General features: G+C 38.9%; 1 protein-coding gene across 1 annotated transcript; it reads right to left on the bottom strand.

The window, feature by feature from the left end:
• Positions 1-22,630: 22,630 nt before the first annotated feature.
• On the bottom strand, positions 22,631-26,478 carry elm (calcineurin like EF-hand protein 1 elm). The gene has a single exon (XM_022793329.2). It carries the CDS (start codon positions 25,915-25,917, stop codon positions 25,348-25,350), a length of 570 nt encoding a protein of 189 aa, XP_022649064.1. The 5' UTR covers positions 25,918-26,478; the 3' UTR covers positions 22,631-25,347.
• Between the last annotated feature and the right edge of the window lie 341 nt (positions 26,479-26,819).

Genomic DNA, 26,819 nt, shown 5'->3' with positions numbered 1-26,819 from the left:
CGTACCATTTGCAAAATTATTTTCGGGTTCAGATCCGGGAATGTACCATTTCTATTTATAACGCCTTAAACTACAACAGTTGATTTACTAATGCTAGGCATACGATTGCATTGAATGAATCATTGACTGACTGAAGTATTGATTGTCTTAAAGACTCCTGGGATTTTTTGCTATAATTCTTTAATATTTTTTCTTAACCAAAGCTTTATAATAGTTTCCGGAACATTTCCTATGACCATTTTGAACAGTTACATTCGTCTTCTTGTGTGTATCTTTAATGCGATTTGGTAAATTACGTAGGTGAATCTCCATGAAATTCCTTACAATATTGGCTTTGTACTGCTACTACACTTTCGTGTTTCCAAAAGCATTTTACGTATACATTTTTGGTCTAAAATTTAATCGTCGTCTACTCATTATTTCCAATTAAATACACCATGAAATTTTCTGGTTTGTTGTTGAAAGCTCGTCCGGCTATGTTTTGGAACTTTCTTTATCATCAAACGTCGATTGCGAATTTCATTTGCAAATAATCGGAAGAAGTAAATATTAGGATTATTAAATGTTTCGGAATGGACATCAGATTCAACTGTGGGCTTATCCTATCAATGCCACAGTGTCGAGTTCGCTCTCATTGCTCCAGATGGATCACAGCATGAAGTCACATCCTAACTCGTGAACTTTCTGCCGTTTTGTTAGGTATGCCTAAAGACATCGGTTACGACGATGAAAGGCCTGATTCCCCATTTCTTTATCAATGCTCAGGTTATAACAGAAACAGTGGCTAAAAACTAAAGTGCAATAGAGTAAAAAGACAGTTGTTAACAGCATATTGACATATTTAAGGATAATTGACCTTTATCAACTCTAGGTACCGTAACTTGTTAAAAATTCAGTCAAGGATGACCCATATTGAAGTGTCCTACTAAATGTCTGTGAATATACTGAATGTAGCTTTTAGACTGGCATTCTTAAACCCTTAGGCAATAGCATTTCTACGCAGTTTTGGACAATCGAGGGTTGCCTTCCAGATATGCATTGGATGGCTTCTTATTATTGGAAGTTATTGAGCTTCTATTGATATTCTCCTCGATTAAGATTTGTACGTGTATCAACAATATTTAATGAGCTATATCCGAATAAAGGTGTTGTAAAGAAAGTTCTTCATTAAACGTAGCAAACTCGTAAAACAGCGCACGTTTTTAGCAATATGGCAAGATAACCTTCTTTCAAGGGCCGTGCATTCACGAAGATCATTCTATTAGGTCCAATTTTCACAAAAATACTCTTTATTGGCGATAAACCAGTCCATGTCGTCATACAATTGCTTGTATCATAACGTAGTCGCGGTAGCGACTCATAGCTAGTATCAGACATGTTTTAAGCCAATTTTCATTCAACGATTCTTTTTCGGTTTCAAATAATTTTTTTCCCTTCAAAAAAAAATTCAAATAATTTTATCTTTCTCCCCTCTGGAGATTCGTCGTTACTTGGGCGGGCCTTAGTAGTGCAGACTCTGCGGGGTCTGAAGCACTAGCTCCAAACTTATTCATAAAACGCCGTCTGTTAACATTATTTTAATCGTCTGGTACAAATAAGGCAATATTGTTCATCACCTACAAGCCCAGTGCTTAGGAAAGCGATTTTAGTAACGAGCCATCGGCAAATCCTGGCGGTTTTCGCATATATTTTTGTATTTGGTGTTGACTTTCCGAGCGCGAAGTTTGAACATTTACGGCGAGCAGGATTTACGAGTGTTAGTACATTGCTTGTAGTTTAGTAGAAGAAAAAGAATGTCGTCTTTCACAAATATACCAGAAATTTCGTTAAGTATTCGGAGAAGAGGCTTGTAGATAAGCATCGGTGGTTCTCGATGTGCCCTCTCATACTGATTGTGAAAGGTGATCAGTGTAAGCTTTCCATATTCTGCAAGACCTCTAGAGCAGTTTCTAAATGTTTTAGGCAAGCTTTGAATAGGAACATTGATATTCGGAGAACATGCGTGCCATGTCATTTGAATATTATTCTTTTTTAACAGATACAATACTGTTTTTTATTTCTAAGCTCGAGATTCCATAGAAAAAATTCGTCGACAAACATTGGTGTTCCCTATACAGTCTCTGGAGCTGATTGTACAATGCCGCTGTTTTATTTTTTTCAGAATCTACCAGATCTAAAATATGTTCAGACCCTTTCCGCAATGTGTCAGCGTTGTCGATGGTCGAAACTCGTGAGAAAAATTAAGATTCGAAGGCTTACATTGTAGAAACCGCAAAGGCGTCTGTTGCGGTGACCACAGGTGCTGCGACAGATATGTCGGTGGACACGCTGATCTTTGTCTGTGGGGTAGTTTACTGCGTCTGATTTTGAAGTAACGAGAAATACGATTTTTTGTTTTTATTAAAAGCGACAGGTACCTTGGATTGCCGCGAGAGAAATTTGCTTTCATAACCGAAAAACATATTCATAATTGCAAAATTGGGCATCTCTCTAAGAAGTGAGAATATATTGCCCTGAGGCATCGTTTTTTCAACATCTATAATAACGCAAGAATTAAGTTACAAAAGCATTAATTTTTTCATAACTACCACCTAATAACGCCAAATTTACTTTAAAGGACCCGTCAATATGTTAGCGCTTTGAAAAAGCAGCATTCAAAATTTTGGTTTTTTGTTTTTTACATCTCAGGACAATAAGATAGACAGCTAAATTGAACTTCAGAAGCGTTACTTGGGATAGGGCACGCTGTTCGTCAGCCAGCGACAAGTGAACACTACCCAGACAGCGCAATGATTTAATTTAACTTTGAGTGAAAGTTCAGCATGTGTTGTAACTATTAAAAACCGGTTAGCTATATTTTAGCGGGAAAATTCACCACTACTTTGTAATCCACGTACTTGACGTTCTTAAGGATTCAACGATTAACTAAGGCACTATTGGGCAAATATGCATTTCAACTTGCTAATCAGTAAGTGATTCAAAGGGTAGTTTAGAGTAGGCAACGTGTATACAAAAAATAGGAAAGGCAAAAATGTAGGTTCTCTTTGAATTGAATAAACTGACGCACTGACCTTATTGAATTATATGTCAGAAAAGGGTACTTTCTGTATTGGGTTATTGGTACTAATGCTACGATCCATAATGAAAAATATTGTGGGTTTATTCAAGTCAACTAAGGTTTTTCCAGCCAAATTGTTCAGTGGAATATTAAAAAAATGAAACTCGTAAATGCTCATAAAACGGCAACGATGTGAACGTCAGCTGACTAAACTGAGCAGTTCAATCGAAGAAAACAAAAAGAAACTTTAAAGTGATTTACTTGCATAAAACGGCGGTCTCAGTGCAAGAGATGAACTCAAGCTGGAAAGTTCTTCATTCAGCCTACTGGTTGGTTCCACTTATTGCTAGACCTGTTCTCCACGCTAAAACTTATTCTACTAGAAATGAATGGAAAATTGGTGCCGACAAAAATTGCTGACTATCATCTTTTATTGCTTTGTCGTTAAATGAGTTCATTTTAGCAGCTTTTATAACCTCGTGAATGGATATGACAACCATTTTGATGAAATCACTATATTTTCATAGTTATCCTTGAAACACTGCTAACGGTTATCCACAGGGATACATGTTGGACGCTTTATCTATCTCGGTTTTCATATAAGCACCTTTTATCTAAATTTTCTGTAGCCTGAAGCTTGCTAAATAGAGCTGAACATTATCCTGCTATTGAGGTAATACAGAAAAAAGATTACAGTCAGTCTGATGGGTCGGTAGTAATGTAGATACCCGATAAACTTAGAAACATGTGAGGTAGGAACATTGTTTTGCGTGGCCGGCCATTGCAGTACTACTTCAGGCAGCTGACCGGCCACGTGGCAGTTTAGTAGACTTGGCAGTAGGAAAAGAAGATCGCAGCCCAATTGGTGGGCAACAGAGTGAATTCTAGTATAAAACAGGGCTTCAGGTACATGCGCTAAAATGTAATCAAAGGTTTACTAATAATGGGAAAACAAACGATCAACAACAAATGGTCCAGCACTAACTGGCAGTTACCTTCTGATTTCGCCTCGACACTCGAGACAGCCCTGCCTTTTTGTCTTCCGATTTTTAGGGGTTAATCGTACAGGTATAGCCGATGTAATTTTTTCTTCCAACCGCATTGTACATTCAAATAAGGACCATGGTATATCTTACATTTTCGAATTAACGTTTCGATACCGGCTTTCAGTTGACGGTCTTACTAGTAATGGGGATAATTTTAGCAGTGATTCTAAGTATGTGCAGATATCAGAATAAAGGTTTGTCACTGGAATAAAGCAGACATATCTTTTTTTTTGTCTATTATCCACACGTGAGCTTGAGATATTGTAGATTCTAAGGATACTCAGTCACCGATGAACTGTAGGGCAACATCTTGTCAAACGACTGTACATACAAATCGGTAAAAAAGCGCATCTCGGCAGCAACAATTCTGATCCTTTTGATAATAGTAATTTGAAAAAATTGTTGGACGCTCCAGAACATACGTTTTGATAGGCGTTGAGTAGATTCGTGTTGCTGGAGATCGTTGACGTTCTTAGGTGTAACGTAGTTTTCGTTTTGGTAAAGATGAGTACGTACGTCGATGAACTCCAACAGGTTATTACCAAACCAAAATGTTTCACAAAATGTTTCTTGATAAAGCACAGGAAGCGTATAAAACACAACTTGCTAGTTTTGAAGCAACTCCCTCTGACAAACTTTTTCTTTCGTAGACTTAAGGTTGAACACATAAAGGTGTTGTCTCCAATTTTCCAATGAACTCATCTGAACTTCCTCGAAAACTTGAATCAGCATCGCATGTAAATTCTTTTATCGTGACACTAGATTCCAGGAAGTAACTTTATTTTAAAAGGAAACATCACGCTGTTTCTGACTATGCGTATTTCTAAGTTCCTAGGACTTACCGGCAATGCTTTTGGCGCTTGTGGAGTGACCGATTTCGCCGTACAGTCGACTATCGGCAATATTGGTTCCAGTTTTGTAAGTTTAAGTAGAGTAAATTTCAATGCCATAGGCCTGACTTGATCGATACCAGAAATAGGCCCGTGTTCAGTAAATTTATATTGATTCCATGAAAGAGTAGGGATGAGACAGCTGTGAAAATTAAAAGAGCATCCTAGTGCATGATAATGTATACATATAACGTTCATGGGGCAGAGAACTTGGGCCGGGTCACTTTAGCCATTTGAACTTCCTAGCACGCTCCTGCCCATCTTTCGTATCTTGGTGGTGTTATGTTAGTGCTGATTCGGACAAATAAATAATGAAGCTAAGGGGAGGGTTCCGAGTTAAATGGGTATTATCATCTGGTGTCTTAGCCAGTAGCAATCGTGCTGCTAAAAATGCACTGCTTTACCAAAAAAGTTAAAAAATATGATATTGCAACCTTTTACAAACAGTAAGAATTAGGACACGATAAACCTACAGATGAAACAAAAACGAAAGAAAAAGTTTTTCGTGATATTTGTGAAACAACCATCGATATGCAATGGACTTCGTGATAGCATTAAATTATTGTAAAGCAATAACTTATCGTTATTATACTATAAACAATAGCAATAGAATCAGAATACGAAATAGTGAAGCAACGGAAAGATAGTATGTATAGCATTATACGAAAAAAAAATGATACGCAGCGGTGTTGTATTGTAAACTTGCAACACCAAACGGAATTAGGTCGTATATAATAATATATACGTTTTTTGTTTATTTTTAACAAAAAGATTCACGGCAAGAGTATATTATTTTATTATTATTATTTATGCAGAGGTAAACTGTACCGACCCACAAACAACAGATGCCTTTGGGTACCGGACGATTAAATCAAAAGCAAGTTCGTGTTATAGCTTGCCAAACATAAATTAAGTTGCTTTATCAACGATATAAGCCGAAGGCCGCCTAACATTATCGTATTACTTTTCCTAATTCTCACCTAAAGCGAGCTTGTATGCAGTCTGAACCGAAGTTCTGAAGTCGAGTTCGCTACAATTCTCCCATCACCTCATTTCCGCAAGTCTACTACACCGTAAGACTCACTCTGTAGCTCTTCTGCGTTATTCCATTACATTTTTGTTTTACAGATTTTATTAGATTTCCTCACTGTTTCATCATTTTGCTTCGACCGATTAATAACCCTAGTAGAGATAATTTGCTATTGTGCCACATTATCCTATACTGGTAATGCAGATACGAAATCACCATGCTGCCATTGACCTCATAAATGGTGTTACAGCGGTCTTAGAAATGTCTCAGAAATTGTATATATAATTTTTGCCTAAGAGAATTATGGGATAATGATGTGGATCCTCCAAAGGTCAAAGCTGCGCCTATAAATACATACTTTCAAATCCAAGGAACCAATACAATAGGCCTTATTATCAGACTAACTTAACATAGCATCTCGGATTTCTTTCATTAATATTATTTTTGTCTTTCTACTTAATTGATTTAAGGTGCCCGAGGAATGAAATTCTGGTCACTCGACAAATCACCTCAGAGACGGGCTAAATATCACATCTATTGTAGCTGCTGGAGCAGAAGAGATAGATAATTAGTTAACGTAGAGAATATCTAAAATACTATTGAAACTAAGTTTAATGCTTTTATTCTGTGAGTCATTAGGTACTCGTACCGACTAATTGAGATAATGATATAATAATTGCTATAATTGGACTAAACAAATCATTTAAGAAATGAGCATTGCACTTGCTTTACTAACGCCCGTTAATGTAAAAAATAATTTGATTTTGAACAAAGACAGCGCCTTATTTTATTTGAACATTCGTTGGCAAGACATCTATTTACTGTCAAAAGTATCACCAACTGCAGAGCCAAGTTTCACAGACCTAAGACTGGCGCCATTATGGTTGCTGGTCAAATTATGGAGCAGGGCTAGGGAGTTTTATTCTGGCAGGAATTGAAACATTTATTAGGCACAGGGGACAATGCAAGGTTAGCCAACCGATTCGATGCCGCCAAAAATTTAACTTGATGAACATTAATTGTCCGACTTCATTTATCGTTACCGTTTCGATAACTCCCGTCAGCTAATTTGTGAGTGAGTCGTTGTGAGATTCCAGAATGCCTACGCAGAACGGAAAAAGGTTGTATTGGCTGGACCTTGAAGTAGTATTGAATTAGTTTTGTCAATAAATCTCTTGACTAGAGCTGGCCAGGCTGGCTGGCTGACTCGTGACCATCCGTTTCGTTCGCTGTGTATCTCTCTGTTCAATGTGTACATTTGCACAGGATATTCGTATGAATGTTAAGTGTTACGACCTTTTGTGACACTGCTGCTAGCCCTCTCGCTGCAGCATGTTTGTTTCCGGTATGCGTCAAAAACGATTTGCCTTCTACGTAAATTTCTACCTAAAACCCCAACAAGCATTTGATCAGGAGAAGGAAGCATGTACAGACATTTCCACAAAAGTTAGCCGTTCTTGGCTTTTACACCTCGCAGCTTGTTAATAGCGTCCAGTACCGACCACCACTTCTCCCATAGTAGGAACAATAGTGATCATTCTACTCGGACAGACATATATCAAGAACTTATCATACTTACATCTCGACGTCTTCTTCTGAGCTATCTAGCCTACGTCACGACACTAATTCAATTTAAGTTCCCTTAAGTGTTCAACCCCGATTTAAGCTACTGTATAATATCGTATCTACAAGTTAGTGGCTTAGCACCCGCCCTCGGCATGTGGCACGTTTGTCTGCCGACGTAAGTAGTCTCGCACCCTACACTAGGCCATGCACTATTGAACGATTTCGTTAGAATATGCCACCCCGGTTTACTAAATTGAACTGGTAAAACGAGCCCTGTTTTGGCCCTTTTCTCCTGTTCGCCCAAAGATGATGGCGGTTATCGAAGCGAAATGAGGCGAGACTGCGGGCGTGATCTTTACGGGAGCTGGCTTCACTGTTACTTAGTCTGCCAGCTGAATGGCTGACCGTTTGACTTTGCGCTTTTCTTCGCGTTCCGTCATAGCCCGTAATGACGCCATAACAGAACAGAGAGGGCAAATTTAGATATGGTACTTGTAGTGTTTGTTTTTTTCCTTTTCTTTCCCGTTGCTGCTATTGCCCCAAACAAATATATCAAGAACTTATCTTAGGTTATAAGTATTAGCCAAGGCAGTTGTTGCTATAGCAATCGTTAAATGTCAACCTGATTAGCGAGAAAAATTTCATCAGTCGCCGCGTTTCAATCTTCAAATGGGTTAAATCGAAACGTTCTCAAAGAAGTGTTTTGTGTACTACGTAGGATCTAATGTGTATCATATAGAACGGATGTGAAGATAATAGCATCATTCTCGATCGTCGATTTATAATAGTTGGGCAGAGGATACCCCTAGATACTTGAACTGACACGTTGGCCCGAGCCTCGTTATTTTTTCGTTTGATCGAGAACTGATTCATATACTTTATGTAATACTAGCAACACACGATATAATTTATAACTGATTCGGGCTGAAAAAAGGGCTTTCAAATCCTCTACGTCACCCAGTGGGTCACCTGTTCGATTTTTTGTCACGGCACCATAGCTACGCGACACCATATGCGAGGCAATCTGGTCCTTAACTAACTGTCGATTCTGCATAAAACAATTAGTTTTTATATTATATGCACTTCTGCATTTGAGCATTATAATCCAGTCCACCGTATTATATGAATGGACTTATCGGGTATGATTCGCAAATCCGACCTAAGTGTCTTACAGTGTCACACTACAACCCATGAACTTCATAGCTCTATGTGTACCTTCGACATCATCCGCAGACGGTACCATTTTTCTTTCTACTTCTCTCAGTACATACATATATATAAATAAGTGACGAACAGCCATATCCCTTAATTTCGAATGAAACTACTTTCCATCACTTAAGAATGTTTGTATGCTCTATTACCTGAATTATAAGGACACCCTTCATCATAGTCGTAGGTTAAAATGAAGGTAGACCTATGACTATGTGTGTAAGCGAAATATATGTGATGATATCATTATGACACTGACTATTCAAACCCGCACAAATGACAATAAAAAGCCCGTAATTAAATCGGAGTTTATATGCTTGTTCTATGTAAGCTGTTCTCTTATCACGTACAGTTTGTATTTTTATGAGTAGCAATTGGCCCATAGTGTTTTATCTATTACTGAGTATATAATGGGATGGATCCCAGTGGCTCTAAACCTATCACAGGGAACATCTTCATTCTCCCGCATATATCACATGCGGTTCCATCGACTAATGACTCTTGCCACATAAACCTTTTTTTCGTAGATTCTACTTAGTCACACTGAAAATAGCAAAATACTGACTTTGGCTCGTCGTAAAGGGCTATAGTATACGGTATGATTGTCACAGGGAACAGAGACAGAGACCACACTAGTGTGACGCGTGTGACCACCGATCTTCGGTTAGCATGTATCAATCGTACCCATGTATGTTAAACACTTTAGGTAGTTAGAGTTTTAGGATCGATTTTAACAGGCGAAACGCGACTATTATTTGGGTATGTGTTTGTATGAATGTCGAAATTTACAAGAGCGATCAGCAAGGATTGTCGTTGGAGACAGAACCGCGCGACGCATTTGGTACAATAAAGCATTGAGATGAAGTGTTACTGCTCTCTTTAGCGCGCTTAATCCAACACATCGGCCGAATGCAGCCGTTATCCAACATCACTTTTCATGGTAGCAAGTTAACTACAACCTGTAATAACTATTTTAATATATTTATAAGATGTCACATTGTTGCGATTGATCAGCGTTACGCTGGCATTATTGTAGAATACATTCAGCATATTTTAACCATTGTTGTCTGCTGACCTTACGCCTGTTCAACACCTCTGCACAAACTGAACTCTACTCTTTATCTTAAATATGAGCCTACTTTTTCGTCCTTCGCTCTAAGTTGACGCCCAGTTTTTAAAAACTATGAGGTTTGAAGCCTATTCGCTATTCAGATGTGGTGTCCAGATTTTTTCGAGGGTACATTGTGTCCAGATTTAGACATTCTTTTCTCCTACGTTAATTGTAGTTCAGTTTAAACAACAGGCTCTCTGTAACAATAATAATTTCATTGGTTGTGGTATGGATAAACAGCTAGCTCTTGTTTCTCTTTACGAAAGACAACAAAAAGGTCTTTTAAAATTCTCCCCTTCCGCAAATAGGTCTCTTCAACGAGACGGGAAAAGCATTCAAAAAGTCTGTACAGACGTTTTATAGTAGTAAGTTCCACATTAGAACTCTTTTAGTATTAATGATCCGATACTCTCGATAAGCCGATGACATATCAGCTGTTTATTGTATAACAAAACACTCCGCGCACAGTTTGGTGCGCCTCGAGAGTCGAACTATAATCACCAGTTTTGGATGATGCGGGTTCGATTTCTGGCCATAAATAGTCTGAGTAAAAATTTGCAAGTCCTGTCGCGTCGTTTCATACCGCTCGAGGTCAATACGACGATGGTCATGTTACGTTTCGCCAAAACTACGGATAAAGCCGATAAGCAAAATCATTATTTGTATGATTGGTTTCCAACCGGTCAAGAAATTTGATAAGTACATGGGAAGGGCCAAGGTCTTGCATTGGCTGCAAAAGATGCCATAGATTTTAGCAGCCTCCAAACTAATTCTGCAAGATCTAACAGGCTGGTGTACGCTTGCTAAGCACACTGTGCTGTCATGATTTGACCGGATATCTATATTGCGTTTTGTCGACGCGGCCCATAATAATGCGTTAAAGCTGTTGTACAATGCTTACCAAAGTACAGATACACCATATTAACGGCATCTTACTGGGCTGATCCAGAAAAAGTACAAATCAGCTGGTTCCTTTGAGTGGCAAACCTCAAGTTAGAAACGAAGCTGCACTCATTAAGAAAAAGGCTAGCCAGTTCCGATGACCACTCTTTCTCTGCGTTTTACAGTTTAATTGTAAGCTTATTTTTTTTAGTAGTTGGATTTAGTACTCGTTCTGTATTTGGTTTGCTAATATAACGGCAGTCTTTTTTATCGTCGACAAGCAAGACAGAGCTTAATCATCGATTGCTTCGTCTTTTAAAAGAAAAAGGATTTACGGCCAACGAATTGTACCAATGTCGGTATGGCTCCGAGCCAGCATTATCCGCATCGATAAATGAATGACCACCTAAAAACCTTGGGTTGCAGGTGCATGCCAGGGGTTTTCTTTATTATTACCCGTCGGGGGGTCATTATGAATGCATCTGACAACCTGCACCAGCTTCTCCTTTCATAGAATCAAGCACATATGTCACACAACCAGAACCAACGACCACCTACGTAAACTTCGCTGTACGTTTCAAAAGATGTCCAGCATACCAATCACGTGCGACAGGCTTTTATATTATGGTAAGTTGACGGCAGTCTCCGCTGAATCTGTTCACATAATTGGGGTGCAGCTTCAGGATCTCCTTGAATTTAGCAAATTTATAATATCCTATGAAACTCAACGAGTAGACCTACTTGACCACCTGCCTATCTCCTTTTCGTTCTTCTGATGTCACTCAACTTAGATGATCGTTTTTCAGCTATTAGGCGCAGCCTCTAATCCCGCTAAAGTAGTCTACTTCCAGTAGCAATTCCTCATAAAACGAAAAATAATTTTCTTTACTGCGATTAGACGCGCAAACAAAATTCAGACTTTTCTGAGAATATTCCTCATCGCTAATGGTATAAGTGTCCAAGATGGTCAGGTAAATCGACATTAACAGGCCTTCTAGGCCAACGGCGCTTGCCGAGATGTCAATAATGTGGCATCTGTACGCGGCCAGCTAATGAACGCGCTTCTCGCTTCGGGTTCTACAGAGCATCCCACCGGGTTGCAGACGCGTTACGACGAAAGTATCGGTGACCAATTGGCCCCTGATGACGAGAATCACTTTCTTGTGCAGCACATCGGAAATTTGTTTTTGCTTGTTAAATCGGATGGCTCCAAACTGGTGTACACGAGCGTACAGCGTGAGGCTGTCAAAGAGGGCCAAGAAATGGAGACGCAGAGAGATTGGAAGGGGTGACGTCCCACGAACCAGAGCGATCAAACCTTAGCTTGAACATTTGGGCCTATGACATCCCTGATTGCCGCGCCTGTCTGAGGTCAGGGTCGAGTCGAAAACTGTTCGCGAGAGTCGGCTCTGCACTAGAAAGAACTCTTCGACCTTTCAGATGCCGTACTGAAAGAAAAACAATAGACTCTGTATGTTCAAGCATATGTCCAGATTGTCCAAGCTGTCTGTTGTTCGAGTCAAGTATGGGAAAGTAGCGCGGCAAGTTTTTTTCGTATCGCCCACGAAATGACATGTGAGATAGTTGTCAATTTCAACATCGATTGACAGCTTCTTCTGAAGAGATTATGGGGCTAGGTTGGCCATGCGCTGAGATTCATTCAGTTGAAAGGTGGGCAAGACTTAATTCTCAATTCTCCCAGCCAATAATGGTATGGTGTCTGATGTAACCGGTGTTATGTTCCGAAAGTACTAGTGAGCGCAGCGAGCGAAATATTTTGTGATCTCAATGAGCGTAATTATCGAAATTACCTTTATTATACTTAATTATGCTGCTGTGGCAAATAATGAGCTGTTCTGAGACTATCGAGGATGTAGGCGGATTTGATTGTAAAGCATCGACATACAGGATAAAGATTATTTTCAATTTAAGCTACTTACACAGTGTTTATTGATAATTAATTGATAACAAAATTTAGCACCATTGATAACTATTATATATATGATATTAACAATAATAAAGCAGTAACGACTCGTTCCCGGTCAGATCATAGAAAGCTGAACCATCGTATTGAAGAGAAAAAGATATCTCTGCGAAAAACGTGCTGAAGAGCTCTCGGGCATGTCGTTGGCGCAAGTATATATTGTAAAAATTCAATACGTTACAAATTGCGTAGAAAGATACGCACTGGTAAAAGAAGCAAATTTATTTATGTCTAGCATAATAATAATAATAATAGTCACAATCTTCATATATGAAAAGCGCGCTCTTCAAAAGGAGAAACAAATAACAGGGACGATAGACAGTGGCTTAAAGTTGCGAGAAAAATAGGCCGACAAACCAGCTTCACGATAAGGCAATCGATCAAACAGACATTCATTTTTTACGATTGCAAAATAATTATTCAATTGTACACTTCTAATGTGATAACATTTATTAGAAGTGTACATTTACTAGAAACATTTATTTTGAAAAAAAAAGTTTTTTTTCAAACTTGCACTCCGCAGATTGTACTACTACTACTGCATAATCCATATATATATTTGCCACGCCCGACGAGAATATAATATAATGTAGTTTTCGTTTTGTTAATGTGATAATAATCGTTTAATTTCTGTAAATAACCAATCCATTGGTACAGCTACAATAGCATCACTGTGCACGCGTTGCTTGCTTCACGCAGGTCGATTAACTCTATTTTATTTGTTTTCCAAGTTAAAATCTGCAAAGAAAAGCAGGATATATCATATTTTCCAACACAGTGAAGATAGAATCATCAATCGAGTACGAGATAATGAGATACTAAACGCTGTAACTGACAGAGAATGTTGCAATTTTTGGCTATTTTTGGCTAGAACTGCAGTTTTTTCTTTTTCAAATGAAGAACATGGGAAGCAGAAAATATGATTTTTTAACATAGAGACTGTGGCGGTTAAAGCATTGTATTGGACAGAATTTCGCCTTTCTCGTTTCTGTTCCTATTATTGGAGGGCAAAAAGCGAGTGAAGAATTACTATACGACAATCCTTAAGTGAGCGTTTTGTAGATTCTAGTTATAAACTATTATGAGCTATTTATAAGTCGTTGTAGAATCACCCTGAACCAATTACTTCCACAGCATTAACTGTAACAATATACTGTATTCTCGATTGCTCAAGGTAGTTGGTTGATCTTGATCCTAGAGTTAATCTGGAGGAGAAGGCTAAAATAGCTCAGAAAAAGCAGAATAAAAAGCTAAAATTATATGAAGATTCGAAGAGGTAGCGTTGCTATTTCATTTAAACACATTCAGTTTGACTAATAAACTTGACGATTTAAGAAAGAGAAGACTAGGTCTGGCCTAAGGTTAGCATTGATTGATGAAATATCCTTCTCCTTGTATGTATAATATTTGAAAGCAAGCTGTTTTAATCGGGAAAAAACTTCAAGCACTGCCGCATGGGAAATGCAGAAATCAAAACATTAGAACTTGGGTCGGAGTGGGTATACTCATTCGAGGAAATCGATTCGCGTTAAAATATTTTGCTGCCTTAAGGATTCAAAGGGCATGTTTACTTAACAACCCATGAAAGGCGCCTTTATGGTCCAGCAGATGTGACTTACTCTAGCGACAACTACGGCGTTATAATATACAAAAATAAATAAATAAATAAAATAATAAAATCACGACAAAGCAGCTTGCTTTATTGACTTGGAGTGAGAAAGTCGCCCTTAGCTAGATTTCCAAAACTTCGTAGCTATTTTTTCATAAGTGATAGTTTGATGTAGATAATTTATAATAATATGTTAATAATATTTGTAATATCCAAAAGAAGGCGAGCCCATTACGTATTTAGAACTGTCAACGTTAGCGATCAATACCTTCTGAAGTCTTTTATTAGATGCGGATATGATTAGATTATGTGGGAAGTGCCAGCCCTGTTTCCACTCAACGTTTTACGAGAAACTGTTTCGCAAAGAGATGCGCATTCGGCAATAAGTTAGGGATCAGAAGGGGCCCGTTAATAGCAGTCGAGTATTTTCCGCACCTAAAGAAGCATTACCTATTGAACACATTATTCAAAGCACGTATAACCCACAATAGGTCCAGAGCAAGAGGTAGAAATATGTATTGGATCCTACAGGTTGTTGTTACTCTGTTAGTTTTCCTTTTTGGATAATAAGAGCTAATAAAGTGGTTTAATGTAAATATATGTGATGCAGGCTGTGGCATGTATGTGAACACGGGCAGACAAAATCAAGTAAAAGTTCATACAAAGATGATGAATTTGGTATGCGAGCTGAATCTGGTCTGCCGTCATAAGTCGGGTGTACAGTTGTTCCTGCAAGTAAAAAAAAAAACCCTCATTTCCATTTATGTGCAAGTAGAGAGGCATAATTAGAATGAGTATTTTGGTTCCGTTTCAGCTTCAGATCCTATACTTGGAGGCCAACATCTAAAAAGATCATCGTGAACCGATACAACAATTTTAATGAAACAAGCACTATGACCTTTAACAACCCTTTATGTTACTGTTTCATTAATGAACGGGGACTGTATTATTCCGCTTTGATTTGAAAACATTTTAGTGATATCAATATTGTTAGCCTAAACTACATTAAGTTTATATCGAGATGGTTGACATCTTTATTTGTACGTAGCTTTGTAGTAAGTTTTCCATTTGACGGCTAGCTAGAATTAATCTGCAAAATCGATTGCGTTAATACGTACTAATCTCCAATACTGTTTTTATTTTTTCACGTACATAATAATATAGCTATAAAGGTGTGACACAACTTTATTTCCTTTAAATAAAATTATCTCCTCTTTTGTTTAGCATAACTCTTCTTTACAGAGCGTATACTGTGGTGGGAACAGATTTTTGTGAAAGCTTACTCACAGGTTCGTAGGACAAACAGACATCTACGAGTTAATTTTTATAGTAGGCGAACTCTGAAAAGTGGGTAAAAAGTGAATACGTTGTCTACTCTTCTGGAATTAGGTCATTTTGCGTTTCGACGTATTTTTTGAGGTCACTGCAACGAAGAGTTTTTTTGTGAGCGTAAGGGCTAAATCAGGCCAAGCCTCATTTCGAAAATAATCCATTGGACCAAACTTCGGCCATTACTACCACAACAAAGCACAGCGAAGGGCACAGGTCATGGTACCGGTTTTTAGAAACTGCCTAAGGCGTCTGTTGTAATTCAGAGAGTTGAATAGGCTAAACTGAGATTACCAATTTGCATGACGTCGTGGGCTCAATTATGCGTTGGTAACATTGTAGTTTGAGCATCATAGTTATTACACACTGCAACTTGCAAACGTATTTTATCAGCCTAGGACCATGTGATCTGTCCTGGGGCGCTTTTAGATTTATAATTAGTTTCCCTAATAAAAATCGATAGACAAATGCTTATGCTTTCTTCATAACAGACGCGTTCACAAGTTTTAGCTCAATAATTCTCTAAACAGTTTTTTTCATCACTTTGTTGTTTGATTGTTTCCGAAAACCAACCAACTGTGGATCCTATTTAACGAAGTTCGACTGATGATTCATTGGTACAGTGGGCTAGTTTTATGTAAAATGATATGTAGCACATATACGAGTTACACAAAAGCTTAGATCTTGTCTATCTCTGAGTTTGGTCAGTCACTGTGGGTAATCATGGCATCATACCTTAGCTTGATTCGCGTTTTCATCCATTATTCAGCATTTGACTCGAATTGTCGGAATTTCATCGAATTACCAAGTGTAACAATCTCATGTCAGCTGTTATGGCTGTAAAGCGGTTTTCAAGTTTTCTACTTGCCATTTGCCTGCCCACAATTTGTTGGCATAAAGCCTGCCTTCTGTTAATAACGTTGCGTCATTCTATTCAGTGGCGTGCCACACGACGGCCAGTTGTGACGCAACATAGGTTCGCTTGACTATCTTTGCAGGTTATCAAAACCTTCTTCGCGCCGAATTCAGCGCTAGCTCGATACGACTTATTTTGCCGTTTGTGCGAAAAAGTACACTTCAAAGTGCAGATAAAGCAGCTGACACCTTCTGCGATTGTGCACGTATGAGGCCTTCTGACTTTCTGCATTCGGTAATACGTAAAATGATATTGTCATCATCGAATGTTGTTACTGTTGCGTTTTGCAATTTTCTTTCAAATGGCTTAGTAAGTTCCTAGCGATGAAAAACATCGAACAAAATGCATAAATAGGTTCGAGTGGTGGAAAAGAAGATGCAGCTCATATTTTCGGCGACAGTCCCACATTGTTTCTCATCCTAACAGACGCGAAGAATATTGGCCTAATGCTGCTTTTAAAATACCACCATCGATATTTGTACTCGCGAGCTTCGCGGTGACTATGTCGCGTTAACTAAGCTAACGATTCGTAAAATGTACTCAAAGAGGTCTGTAACATAAGTATTTACTGTAATGCGAATAGATAAGTGCTTCAAATTTAACTCTCCCAGCGGGACAAGTTTCTGGCTTGAAGAAAAGCTTCAACCTAAGGCAACAAATACAGTTCAATAGCTTCGAATTCATATTAGACAAATGCTAGAACATATTTTATTTATCATATATTTGCTATGTACTGTTTAAGCAGTGTGACCAAATAAATAAACATACATATATTTTTCAAAAGTGGGACGGATTCGCGCCTAAAGTAGAAAGTGTAGTAATATTCACGCTCGTGAAAGGTGACCGTGCAGCTAACTAATATTAAGAACCCAAATTATTAAAAAAGTTTTTTGTTGGGGGTAAAATTAAGGACCAGATGGGTGCAGTTCCAGTGCTCTACCCATCCCGTCACTGTGACAATTAAGAAATGTAATGTGAAATTGTTAGCGCTGCTATTATTAGTACGTATATCTTTGATTGGGTAGTTGTACTCTTAGTGTATCTTAGTTTGATTGAGTAATTGTACTTGTTGACCTCCAAATAATGTTGCTTACGCTCGATACTATTATGTATCGCCATGAATAGAGCCAGAAAAACATATCGCCGTATATAGAGAACTTTAGTTTCTTTTTTGTTTAATGAGTAAGTAAAACTGGAAAACTCATTGTTCGGCGAGAAATAAATCTAACATAAACATGCTATTTCTCTCAAGTATAGATGATTTTGACATCACAAACCCCAAACCTCGGTCTGTATCTTAATCCATTGTTCTCGTACGACCCTTGATTATCTAAAGTTTCTACAAGCGACCTATAAGTGCCAAAGGCCAGACGCGCCCCAGTTGTTAATCTTCAACTAGTTCACTTCGGACTAGCGACGACTGTCAGCAGTAGCCCTAAGAAAATTTCCATTACAAATAACCATCTTCTAGCACCGTTCGCTAGTGTCTATCAGCTTTGCGAAACAGCACGTTAGCGGAGCAGCTATATCTAACATCATACTCACTGTAAACACGAGCTAAGACCGAAGAACTTACATCTTAAAAAGTCACCGCCAACGCTTAGCGCGTAACGTCTAGTGTCGCTTTACGTAATTATCGGGGACTTAGCGTTTACTTGTAAATATACCCAAAAGAACGTCATGCTTTATGTAACTTGCACAATCTAGAGCAAGGACAGAAATAAACATTTGTTTTTGCTTTCGAGTGTAACGAAATTGGTGAAGCATAACCAGCAGACGAACTTACCAATATGTACGCATGCCCGTTATTGAAGGACCAACCTCCATAAAGTTTTCTGGCTAGAAACACCGGATCTAGCAACGATTTGGAGCAAGACTAAGGGCTATTAGCACAGAAGTGCTTTTGCGGAAACTGGGCATTTTCAAAACAATGGGAAGACTTCTGCGAGTTCGCACAGCTCTTGCAACGAAAAGATTCCGGAATGGGGAATTGATTGATCATTTTCCTCTTTATTTTCTTCCGGGTTAACGATAAGCCTCGTAAATGACGCACGTTTCGAATTTCCCGAAACGTTGCGGAATAGAGAATAGTTTCTAAATTTAAAAAAATTGAGATTTTTAATAAAAAAAATAAAGAAGTTAGAGCGATAGATCTAACTGACCGGTGAAACACTGAACGCCTCGAAAATGCTGAGCACGTGCATACATTGTTGATTAGGAAATACATCCTCTTTATAAGTAGAAATATATTCGTCTTAGTTGAGAAGAATAGAAATTTTTATTGCGAACAGTTCAGTGTTAAGTGCATTTACAAAAAAACATTAATTACTTGTATATTTACACGGGGATTTTTAGAGGCATTTTACTTGAGTCCAATTGTTCGTGGCAGATGGTGCCTATACTACTCAGACGCAATGCTTTGAAACTTTGTCTAAACATCGATATTGCAAGCACATTAATAAACAAAAAGTGAATCGTATTTAAAGCATGCTGTAAGTATAAATAGACAGCAGTTAATGAGAATAGTTCATAACACTTTTAATCAAAAGCTCTACTATGGATTATTATGTAAACACCAGCGCAAATTAGCGCGTAGTCGGAGCAAAATTTTAAAAGATATAATATGAAAGGTTTACTGCTTTTATTGTAGCTTTCTCACATGATTCTACCCGACAATTTGCACAATGCTGAATTTTACAGGAGAATCAGCCATCAAATCTTGGTGCATAGAGTCTGTAGGCAACAGGCTGACAACAGTTGTACCAAACAGTTCTCTCGCAGTTAGCTAATCAAACTTACAAAACAATTTAGCTGCGAAGAGGCTTTTAGGTGAGGACACAGGAGTGAATAAGGCCGAAAATTTAACGATCATATAAACTTTACCCAGATCTTATATTTTCATCATAATTTTATATTTTTCTTCGCGGACTTAATATTGTAATTGCAACGTTAAGCTTGACGCTTAACAAACGAAGATAACGGTATTGCGTTCGTTCACTGCGTTAACTCGTTTGTTTTGTCAAGATTTCTCTCAGGCGATTAAGGACATAAACTACTAATAGGTGTGTGTATATAAGAAACCCAAAAAACAGGGCGGCACCGGTTACGATATATATATATTTTTTTTCTTTTTTTTTTTAACATATACGCATGCATAGTAAACAGGCGCATAGCTTTAGCCACGTATATTGCTTGAACCTAAAGAAAAATGTTGACAACGTTCATCAGGCTGAAATGCCTCAAGGCAGCCTTCAGTCACCCACGTGGTCTCATTTCGAGTACGACACTGTGGACCAATTACCACTGACGAGCGACGAGTTTCATATGGTAAAGGCGCGTTAGGTTAGGTTACATCTGAGTACATTTAAAGAGTAGTTTTTGGAACCCACTAGTAGGTAAGCAGGAAATCTCCAAGCGTTACACAGAGCAATGTTTATGATATAAGGACATCCCAGTAAGCCTTATTTGAAGCGAAAGCAACAATAGAACCATGTTGCGTATACAAATTGCTCATTAAGACCAGACAACCTCTATGCAACAAGTATAGGACATCACATAGAATATTTACATGTACCGTCTACAAAGTCTTTTTTTTTCGTTACGAAAAGCTGTTAATAATGCTCCTAATATTTATACGAAAACATTGCTTATTCAAGTGGTTCGCTTGCTTTATCAGGAATTTGGTTATGATATTTAATTACAATGCGTTTTTATGATTGTTTATTACTATCAAGTTCGTAAAGTTTTTGGCAAAAGGCGACACATCCGTATAGCGATAATAAAGGTTACCGAGAAGAAATTGCTGAATGATTTTTTACATCATATGTCATATTTACGAGAAGATCTATTATTTCTTTGATTCATCAATCTATTTTATATCCTGTACCTGTTAATAAAAAAAAAAAAAAACATAATTTCGAATTAAAAAGGTCTCAATTGCCCTCACATTTAACTACAAATTTAAATTTGAATTAATATTACTCTAGTTCTTGTCGACAGTTTTTGCGTACTCATCAGAGCTTTTTTGACTTTATTGATGTCTCTGAAGCTGATTTTGGAGATAGTACTATGGAGAATAAGGCCAACGCCTTCCTTCGCCACGAACGATTGGATTTACTTTGTACTGAGCACCGTAACCCTTATTAGCTATTTTGTCCCTGTCTACATTTCTATACGAGTAAGTGTGTTAGTAATAGCTAGCGTTCAATCTATTATTCCTGTTCGAAATATTACACGTAAGCAATAGGAGTCGAGCTGTGCGTGATGGCTGGCGTACCCGATTCGCTAAACCAGGCAATGCCTGTTCAACAATGTCCGTGTCTCGATGGTCTTTTGTGAAGCCCAGCTTGCAGCGATCTGTGGAAACCCATCGCGACGAAATAGTAAAGTAATCGACACCGAGCGAGTGACTCTTGCGCGCACCGGAAGTGCGGCGTGTCGCGCAGCTTTGCGCGTAGCGTCATGCGGCCATTAGGCTCCCCATTCGGACAATGTAACTTCGCCAGAAAACGCGTCCGCCTTATAACGACCGACCACCATGCGCTGACATCCCGTTACACTAATGCGACGCATCAAGATGAAGGGTACACACGTTGCTGTTTTGCATTACTGGACGGACGTCTACTTTACATCGGTCACAGGAGACTCGCCTAAACAAGTTGGCTCTCAAGCTGCAAAACGTGCTACGAGGGGCTTTTTTGTGTCGATGATTCCTGCTCACACAGCTAATACCGGATCACAGAAAAAGATAATTGCAATTGATGGTGGTACAAAGGACAGAAAAAATGATTTGATAAAAATGAACGCATGTTCAAGTGACAATTAATACGGCTAGGGCTATGCGGATGCGAACAGAAAATATCAAATTAGACATTTGGCATTGCTTGCGGTCTGCCTTTCTTGCAATATTAATGCTGTTTCGACACATACCCAACTATGCTACATCCCGGTTCCTTAATCACGGGTCACTATTATTTGCTTTAATAATTTTAAACGAACACTATTTAATTCTTGTAATGTTGGAGTATTGAAGATTTCATTGTACTTTGGTAGCATGTAGCGAAGAAGCCGGCCTGGTTCTTTTTTAACTGAGGCCAACGAAACATAGTCGTCCTGTTAAAAATGTCTACTCCTCGTAACCAGTCAACTAATTTCATGCATAGCAGCAGTAAATTAATCGCCTACACGAGGTTAGTGAAAAATCACATTTATAAAATCACCACAAAGGTGTACTACATCGGTATAACAAAATACTCACCTTGTACTGTTAGAAAAAGAAAAAAACTTGTTTCGCTCGACTCGAGCAAATTTGGCAAAATAGATATAATGCGCGCAAGATGATTTGCATAAACGGGATTGTATTTATAGAATGATCTGATGTCCGCTATGTGATGGCCGCCTCTGAGGGTGTGATGACATTGAATCCACTCGATTCAATACATCCTACTCCGATAGCAGCGACAGTGTAAGAGAATATACATACTATTCACGTATTGCGAAGGAGGGCGGCGGGGGACCGCCTAATCTGCTTAGCAAAAATCATTGTCTAAAGAAGAAAAGCAGAGGTTTCGAATAGGGCATTCGTTTTTAAAACAGCACAAGTTTTCGTTGGGTAAATGGTCCTCAGCGAGCTTCGTGACAGAAGGTCTTTAGGAAATAGCAGCACTAGGTTTCATTATGGTAAGCTGACAACCAAGTACATTTGAGTGCGTAAATTCACAGTGCCGTAGGTAGCTGTAACGAAACTATTGCCATGCTAAGCTAAACAAGTAGATACATATTCTCTGAAGTGGTCATTGCTATCTGAATTTCGATTGGTACAAGAGGCAACGGGCTTTTATTGCATGTCCTTATAGATGGCGAAACTTCGATAACATTTCAATAAGCTCAAGGATCAGATGATAGAGTTGGTCTTTCTTTTTACGCTTACATATGAGAACCGATCTAAATACAGCCAGGTCCTCTGATTTCACTACCTATTTCAAAGTATGAACACATAACTCGTTTATCTTAGATACATTTTTATTCAGTTGTTTCTCTTTATATATAATGCTAACGAGCGACGTAATAAGGGGGTATACTGATATAAATATGATATTTAGATTAATATTCCTGTTAAACAACGTCGTAATAATTTCAATCATCAAAACCGTTCTCCTGTATAGCATTGCACTTCCCTATGTTGAGACAATTGTCATCGTTGACTAATTGCTTCTTGTCCCATATTGTAAATTCGTGTATTATCGTAATTTACAACAAAACTTTTACGCTATGATCTTCTTGTCTAGGTACACCAGAACAGCGTTCGCTAAATCTATATACCTACAAATATTTTATTAATCTTATTATTATTATTATCCTTTGCTTGGTGACACTCCTAGAAAAATCTTCTTGCTTTGGTCACTTTTGTCTCGTTGTCGTCACCACGCCGTTGTCAGTGCAGACATGCTTCACTATGTTTACACAGAGTGGTAACAATGATAATAATAATAATAATCAGTCATTCAACATTAACAACATGCAATATATATTTAGATACGAAAATACCTCTGGTAACGTAACATGGGCACATGCCTCTAAAATAGTGCCCTCTAATCTATACGTTCTGTGTCGCGTTCATATTGAACAACATTATTTTCCACTTATTTTTCAAGCCGCGCCCTAAAAGTATACGACAACAACTTCGTGGATCCTGCATCAAACCCCTCGTTAGGTGATGACATATCTATACACTCTTATAAAGTTTATACTGAGGAAGTTCTTTGCGTGTTCCGAGTATGATTGGTTCTATTAAAATGCGAAAAATTACCTCGAGTATATGACGTTTTAATGATAAACCTCGTTGGAGTCTCGGATATTGGAAGGATCCTCACACAAATTGGTGACAATGGGTAAACCAGCTACTTTAGGAATGGTTGCATATTTGTTTATTGTACAAACGAATCAGGATTCAACTGGTTTATGGTATTCACCACAGGAATACTGTCACGGTCTTCTCAAGTTATGAGCAACTATATGCAAGGACTTCTTTAACACGTATTTTGCTCAACAAGAAGCACAGCAAAGCTCTGCTGCATGTTGTTAAACTAACAAATCACGGCGCAAAAGCCGTCATACAGGCAATTGTTGTCCAACACGCTCGTTAGCGCTAAATACCAGTTTTTTTTTTCTTTTAACACACACATTAAGTGATTTCTATATGTTCGTCTTCTTTTTTAGTGTTACATTTTACTACTAATCTTACGACCAATTATTTATATTTTACTATCATCCCTGTTATCTTTTGGATGCACCTATAACACAGGACAATAATTAGCTTTCGTTTCTATAACCAATTAAAGTTCAGATTCGGCCTTATTGCACCTCGAATTTCTCTTACACCAGTCGCTATTTTTGAGCGCAAATAGACAATAGTTGACAATGAGGAGGTGCACAGTGAATCCAGCAATACAATGGTAAGTTCTGCAGACGTCTCATTCTGACAATTGGACAGCGAAAAAACGCAGGCTAAGCCTGTGCGGTACTCTACATCTGCTGTCCTCTTGAATAATCGCGCGTTACAAAACGCCATGGACTGAGCCGGGTCAGTCAGTTAACGTCTGTTCCGGACACAGAGTCCCAGCTTATTAAGCAGGCCTCAAACAAATATGTCTGCAAAAGGCAGAGCGTCATCAACGTTCTGACTTTTACTGTATACGGCAGAGTCTTTACAACGCTTAAATTGCACCAATGACTCGAAGCTAGTTCAGGAGCTGTTCTGGTAATCTAATAGCTGTTAAAGCTGCTCGCTGTATAATATCTTAGAAGAAGACAAAGCGGAGATCTTCTATCATCACGTTCTTGAACGTAATCGAATAGTTTAAACGGGCTGATTCTGTAATTCATGAACAGGTAACAGTCAGTATGCCTTCGCTGACGATTTTTCTCCGGAGGAATTTACCTCTGTAACCATTTATTAGGATGGACCAAAATTTGACGTAAGAAATTCGTTTTGAGGCGCAGTCATATCTGTAAACTAAGGAACCGCTGAGGGGAGATGCAGTAGCAAATTTATCTCTCTATAAGTTTTCCAAACTGGCAATACTTATCGTTTTCTGTTGCTCAGCTTCATATTGGTTTGTAGTGTCGGCGGCTATCTGTTATAGCTAACTGACATTTACTGGTTGGAAAAAAATACCTTCAAAATATTTTGTAAATTATTTTCAATTAAAACATATTTTTAGAGTAGAATTTTAGATGGACCGTCGTTTAAAAAAAGGACAATCTTCTCTTTGCTGAAATGACGTTATTAGCCACTTGTATGAAAGCTGCTTCGATTGCCGCCAAAGGTCGCCATAGATAATGTGTAAAGTGGCACTGGAAATGCTGAGCACACATGCACTCACTTATAGAACCACGGGAAATATGACTTTCTAACTAAGGGTGGTGTGGAGTGAAATTTCGCCTGTCCGATTAATTCAAGCTTCCTGGAGATGTCTGGCAAAGCTTGTGATTTCGCTTACTGTGTTCTTTCTGTGTTAGCTAAATACGTCCGACAAAAGTAACCACGAAAGGCCAGGGGGCTGCTCGTTGGAATTTATGGGGTTCATATAGTATATTGGAACGTCGTGGCTTATTTAACTGTTGTTCTGTCGGCGAGAGCGATCACTACCGCTTTTTTCCACGTTTACAGATCTCTGCATCGTATCAAACGTACTGGGTGGAGTTCGCTCTTGTCTCTAATTAAGGAATCGTATGCTCATTTTCTCCTCGACATCAGTCTTGGCCAACGTGGCACAAAATTCTTCGAAAGAGATCATATTGTCGCCGTCCTGATCAGCCTCCATAATTGTCCGATCGGCTATCGAACTTAGCTGCTCGTTAGAGATGTTCGCACCAACCATCATATGGAGAACGGCAAGCAGTTCGTCCCGTGAGATCTTATTGTCATCATCGAGATCATACATTTTGAAGGCAAACTGCAGTTTTTGTTCGCGCGAATTCAGCTTGTTGTCTTTGTTCTTTTTGATGGGGCGGAACCTTGACAGGACTCGCATGAACTGGCGGAAATTGATACGGTCGTCGAAGGCGTCGGCAAATATTGTGTGAACGATTCTATCGCCCAGCGGGTTGATAGCTAGTTCTGGAATGCGCAGTAGATCTTCCCGAGACAGCGTGCCATTGTCACTTCGGTCAAGATTGACAAAACGTGAATACAACCGCTCGATTTGGTTCGATGAGAAACCAGTCTCAGCCTGAATTTCAGCGATTTCCTCCTCGGAAAGCATAATCGAATTGTGGTTTCCCATGATTATAACCGCTGCTATGGTTGTGTTCCGCTATTGGTAACTACTTAATTGGCAATGGCTGACAGCCTCACTGGTATCAGTTGCGTGACGCGGAATTCTTGACTCAGCACACAGAACCAAACACAAGGCGGTCACGTACGTTCGAGCCTAAAGTACTCGTAGCGCCGTAGCCGTCCACCACGTAATATACCGTCGCCGTGAGTCACGCAGTTAGAAGAGTCATCTACCTGTTTAAAAGACCTAGGCAGTAGTTGGTGTTTTTCCCTCCGGCAATGTCGCACGCGACTGGCTCTAAAGATAATTACACTGCGTCGCTCTTCCGAAAAGGGATCCAGCAACACAGACGAACGAACACGAAAATCTCGGCGCGAAACAAACACAGGGCAGAAACAAATTGGAGACAAAGGAGAGTCACTAACACTTGAGTCGGCGACTCTGAGAAATGGCACCTATCGCAAGATGGGATGGACAACAGTTCGAACAATACTCAGTTCAATCATCAATACAGCACACACGATCGATTTCACTGCGTGTATGGGTGAGCCGCTCTGGTAAGACTCTATCGCTGCTATGAGCTCAACAGGAGAGGGCGAAGGCGCGGAAAGGAGAAGTCTGGCCAAGGAAGTATTACAGAAGGTTCGCTCTGTGGGGCTCAAGTGGCGATACCGTGATCTGCCATAGAAGCTAGCCACAATGACACGTACAAGATGGCACAAGTACACGGGTGAACTTACTTCTATAGCAATGCAATAGACATCAGTCCTATATTGGTTACTTAGCTCGAATTAAGAAAAAATAAACAGGCCACTAGTGATGTTGTTAACAAAGCGGCTCGCCTCCACTATATTTGCATGCTTTCTTCCTAACTTTTTTATTTATTTAGAGCATTCCAGTGCTGAAAC

This window comes from Varroa destructor, unplaced genomic scaffold (genome assembly GCF_002443255.2).
Source record: "Varroa destructor unplaced genomic scaffold, Vdes_3.0 BEIS01000002.1, whole genome shotgun sequence".
Lineage (NCBI taxonomy): Eukaryota > Metazoa > Arthropoda > Arachnida > Mesostigmata > Varroidae > Varroa > Varroa destructor.
Note: the sequence above shows the minus strand (reverse complement) of the source record. Positions and strands in the feature narration are given on the sequence as shown.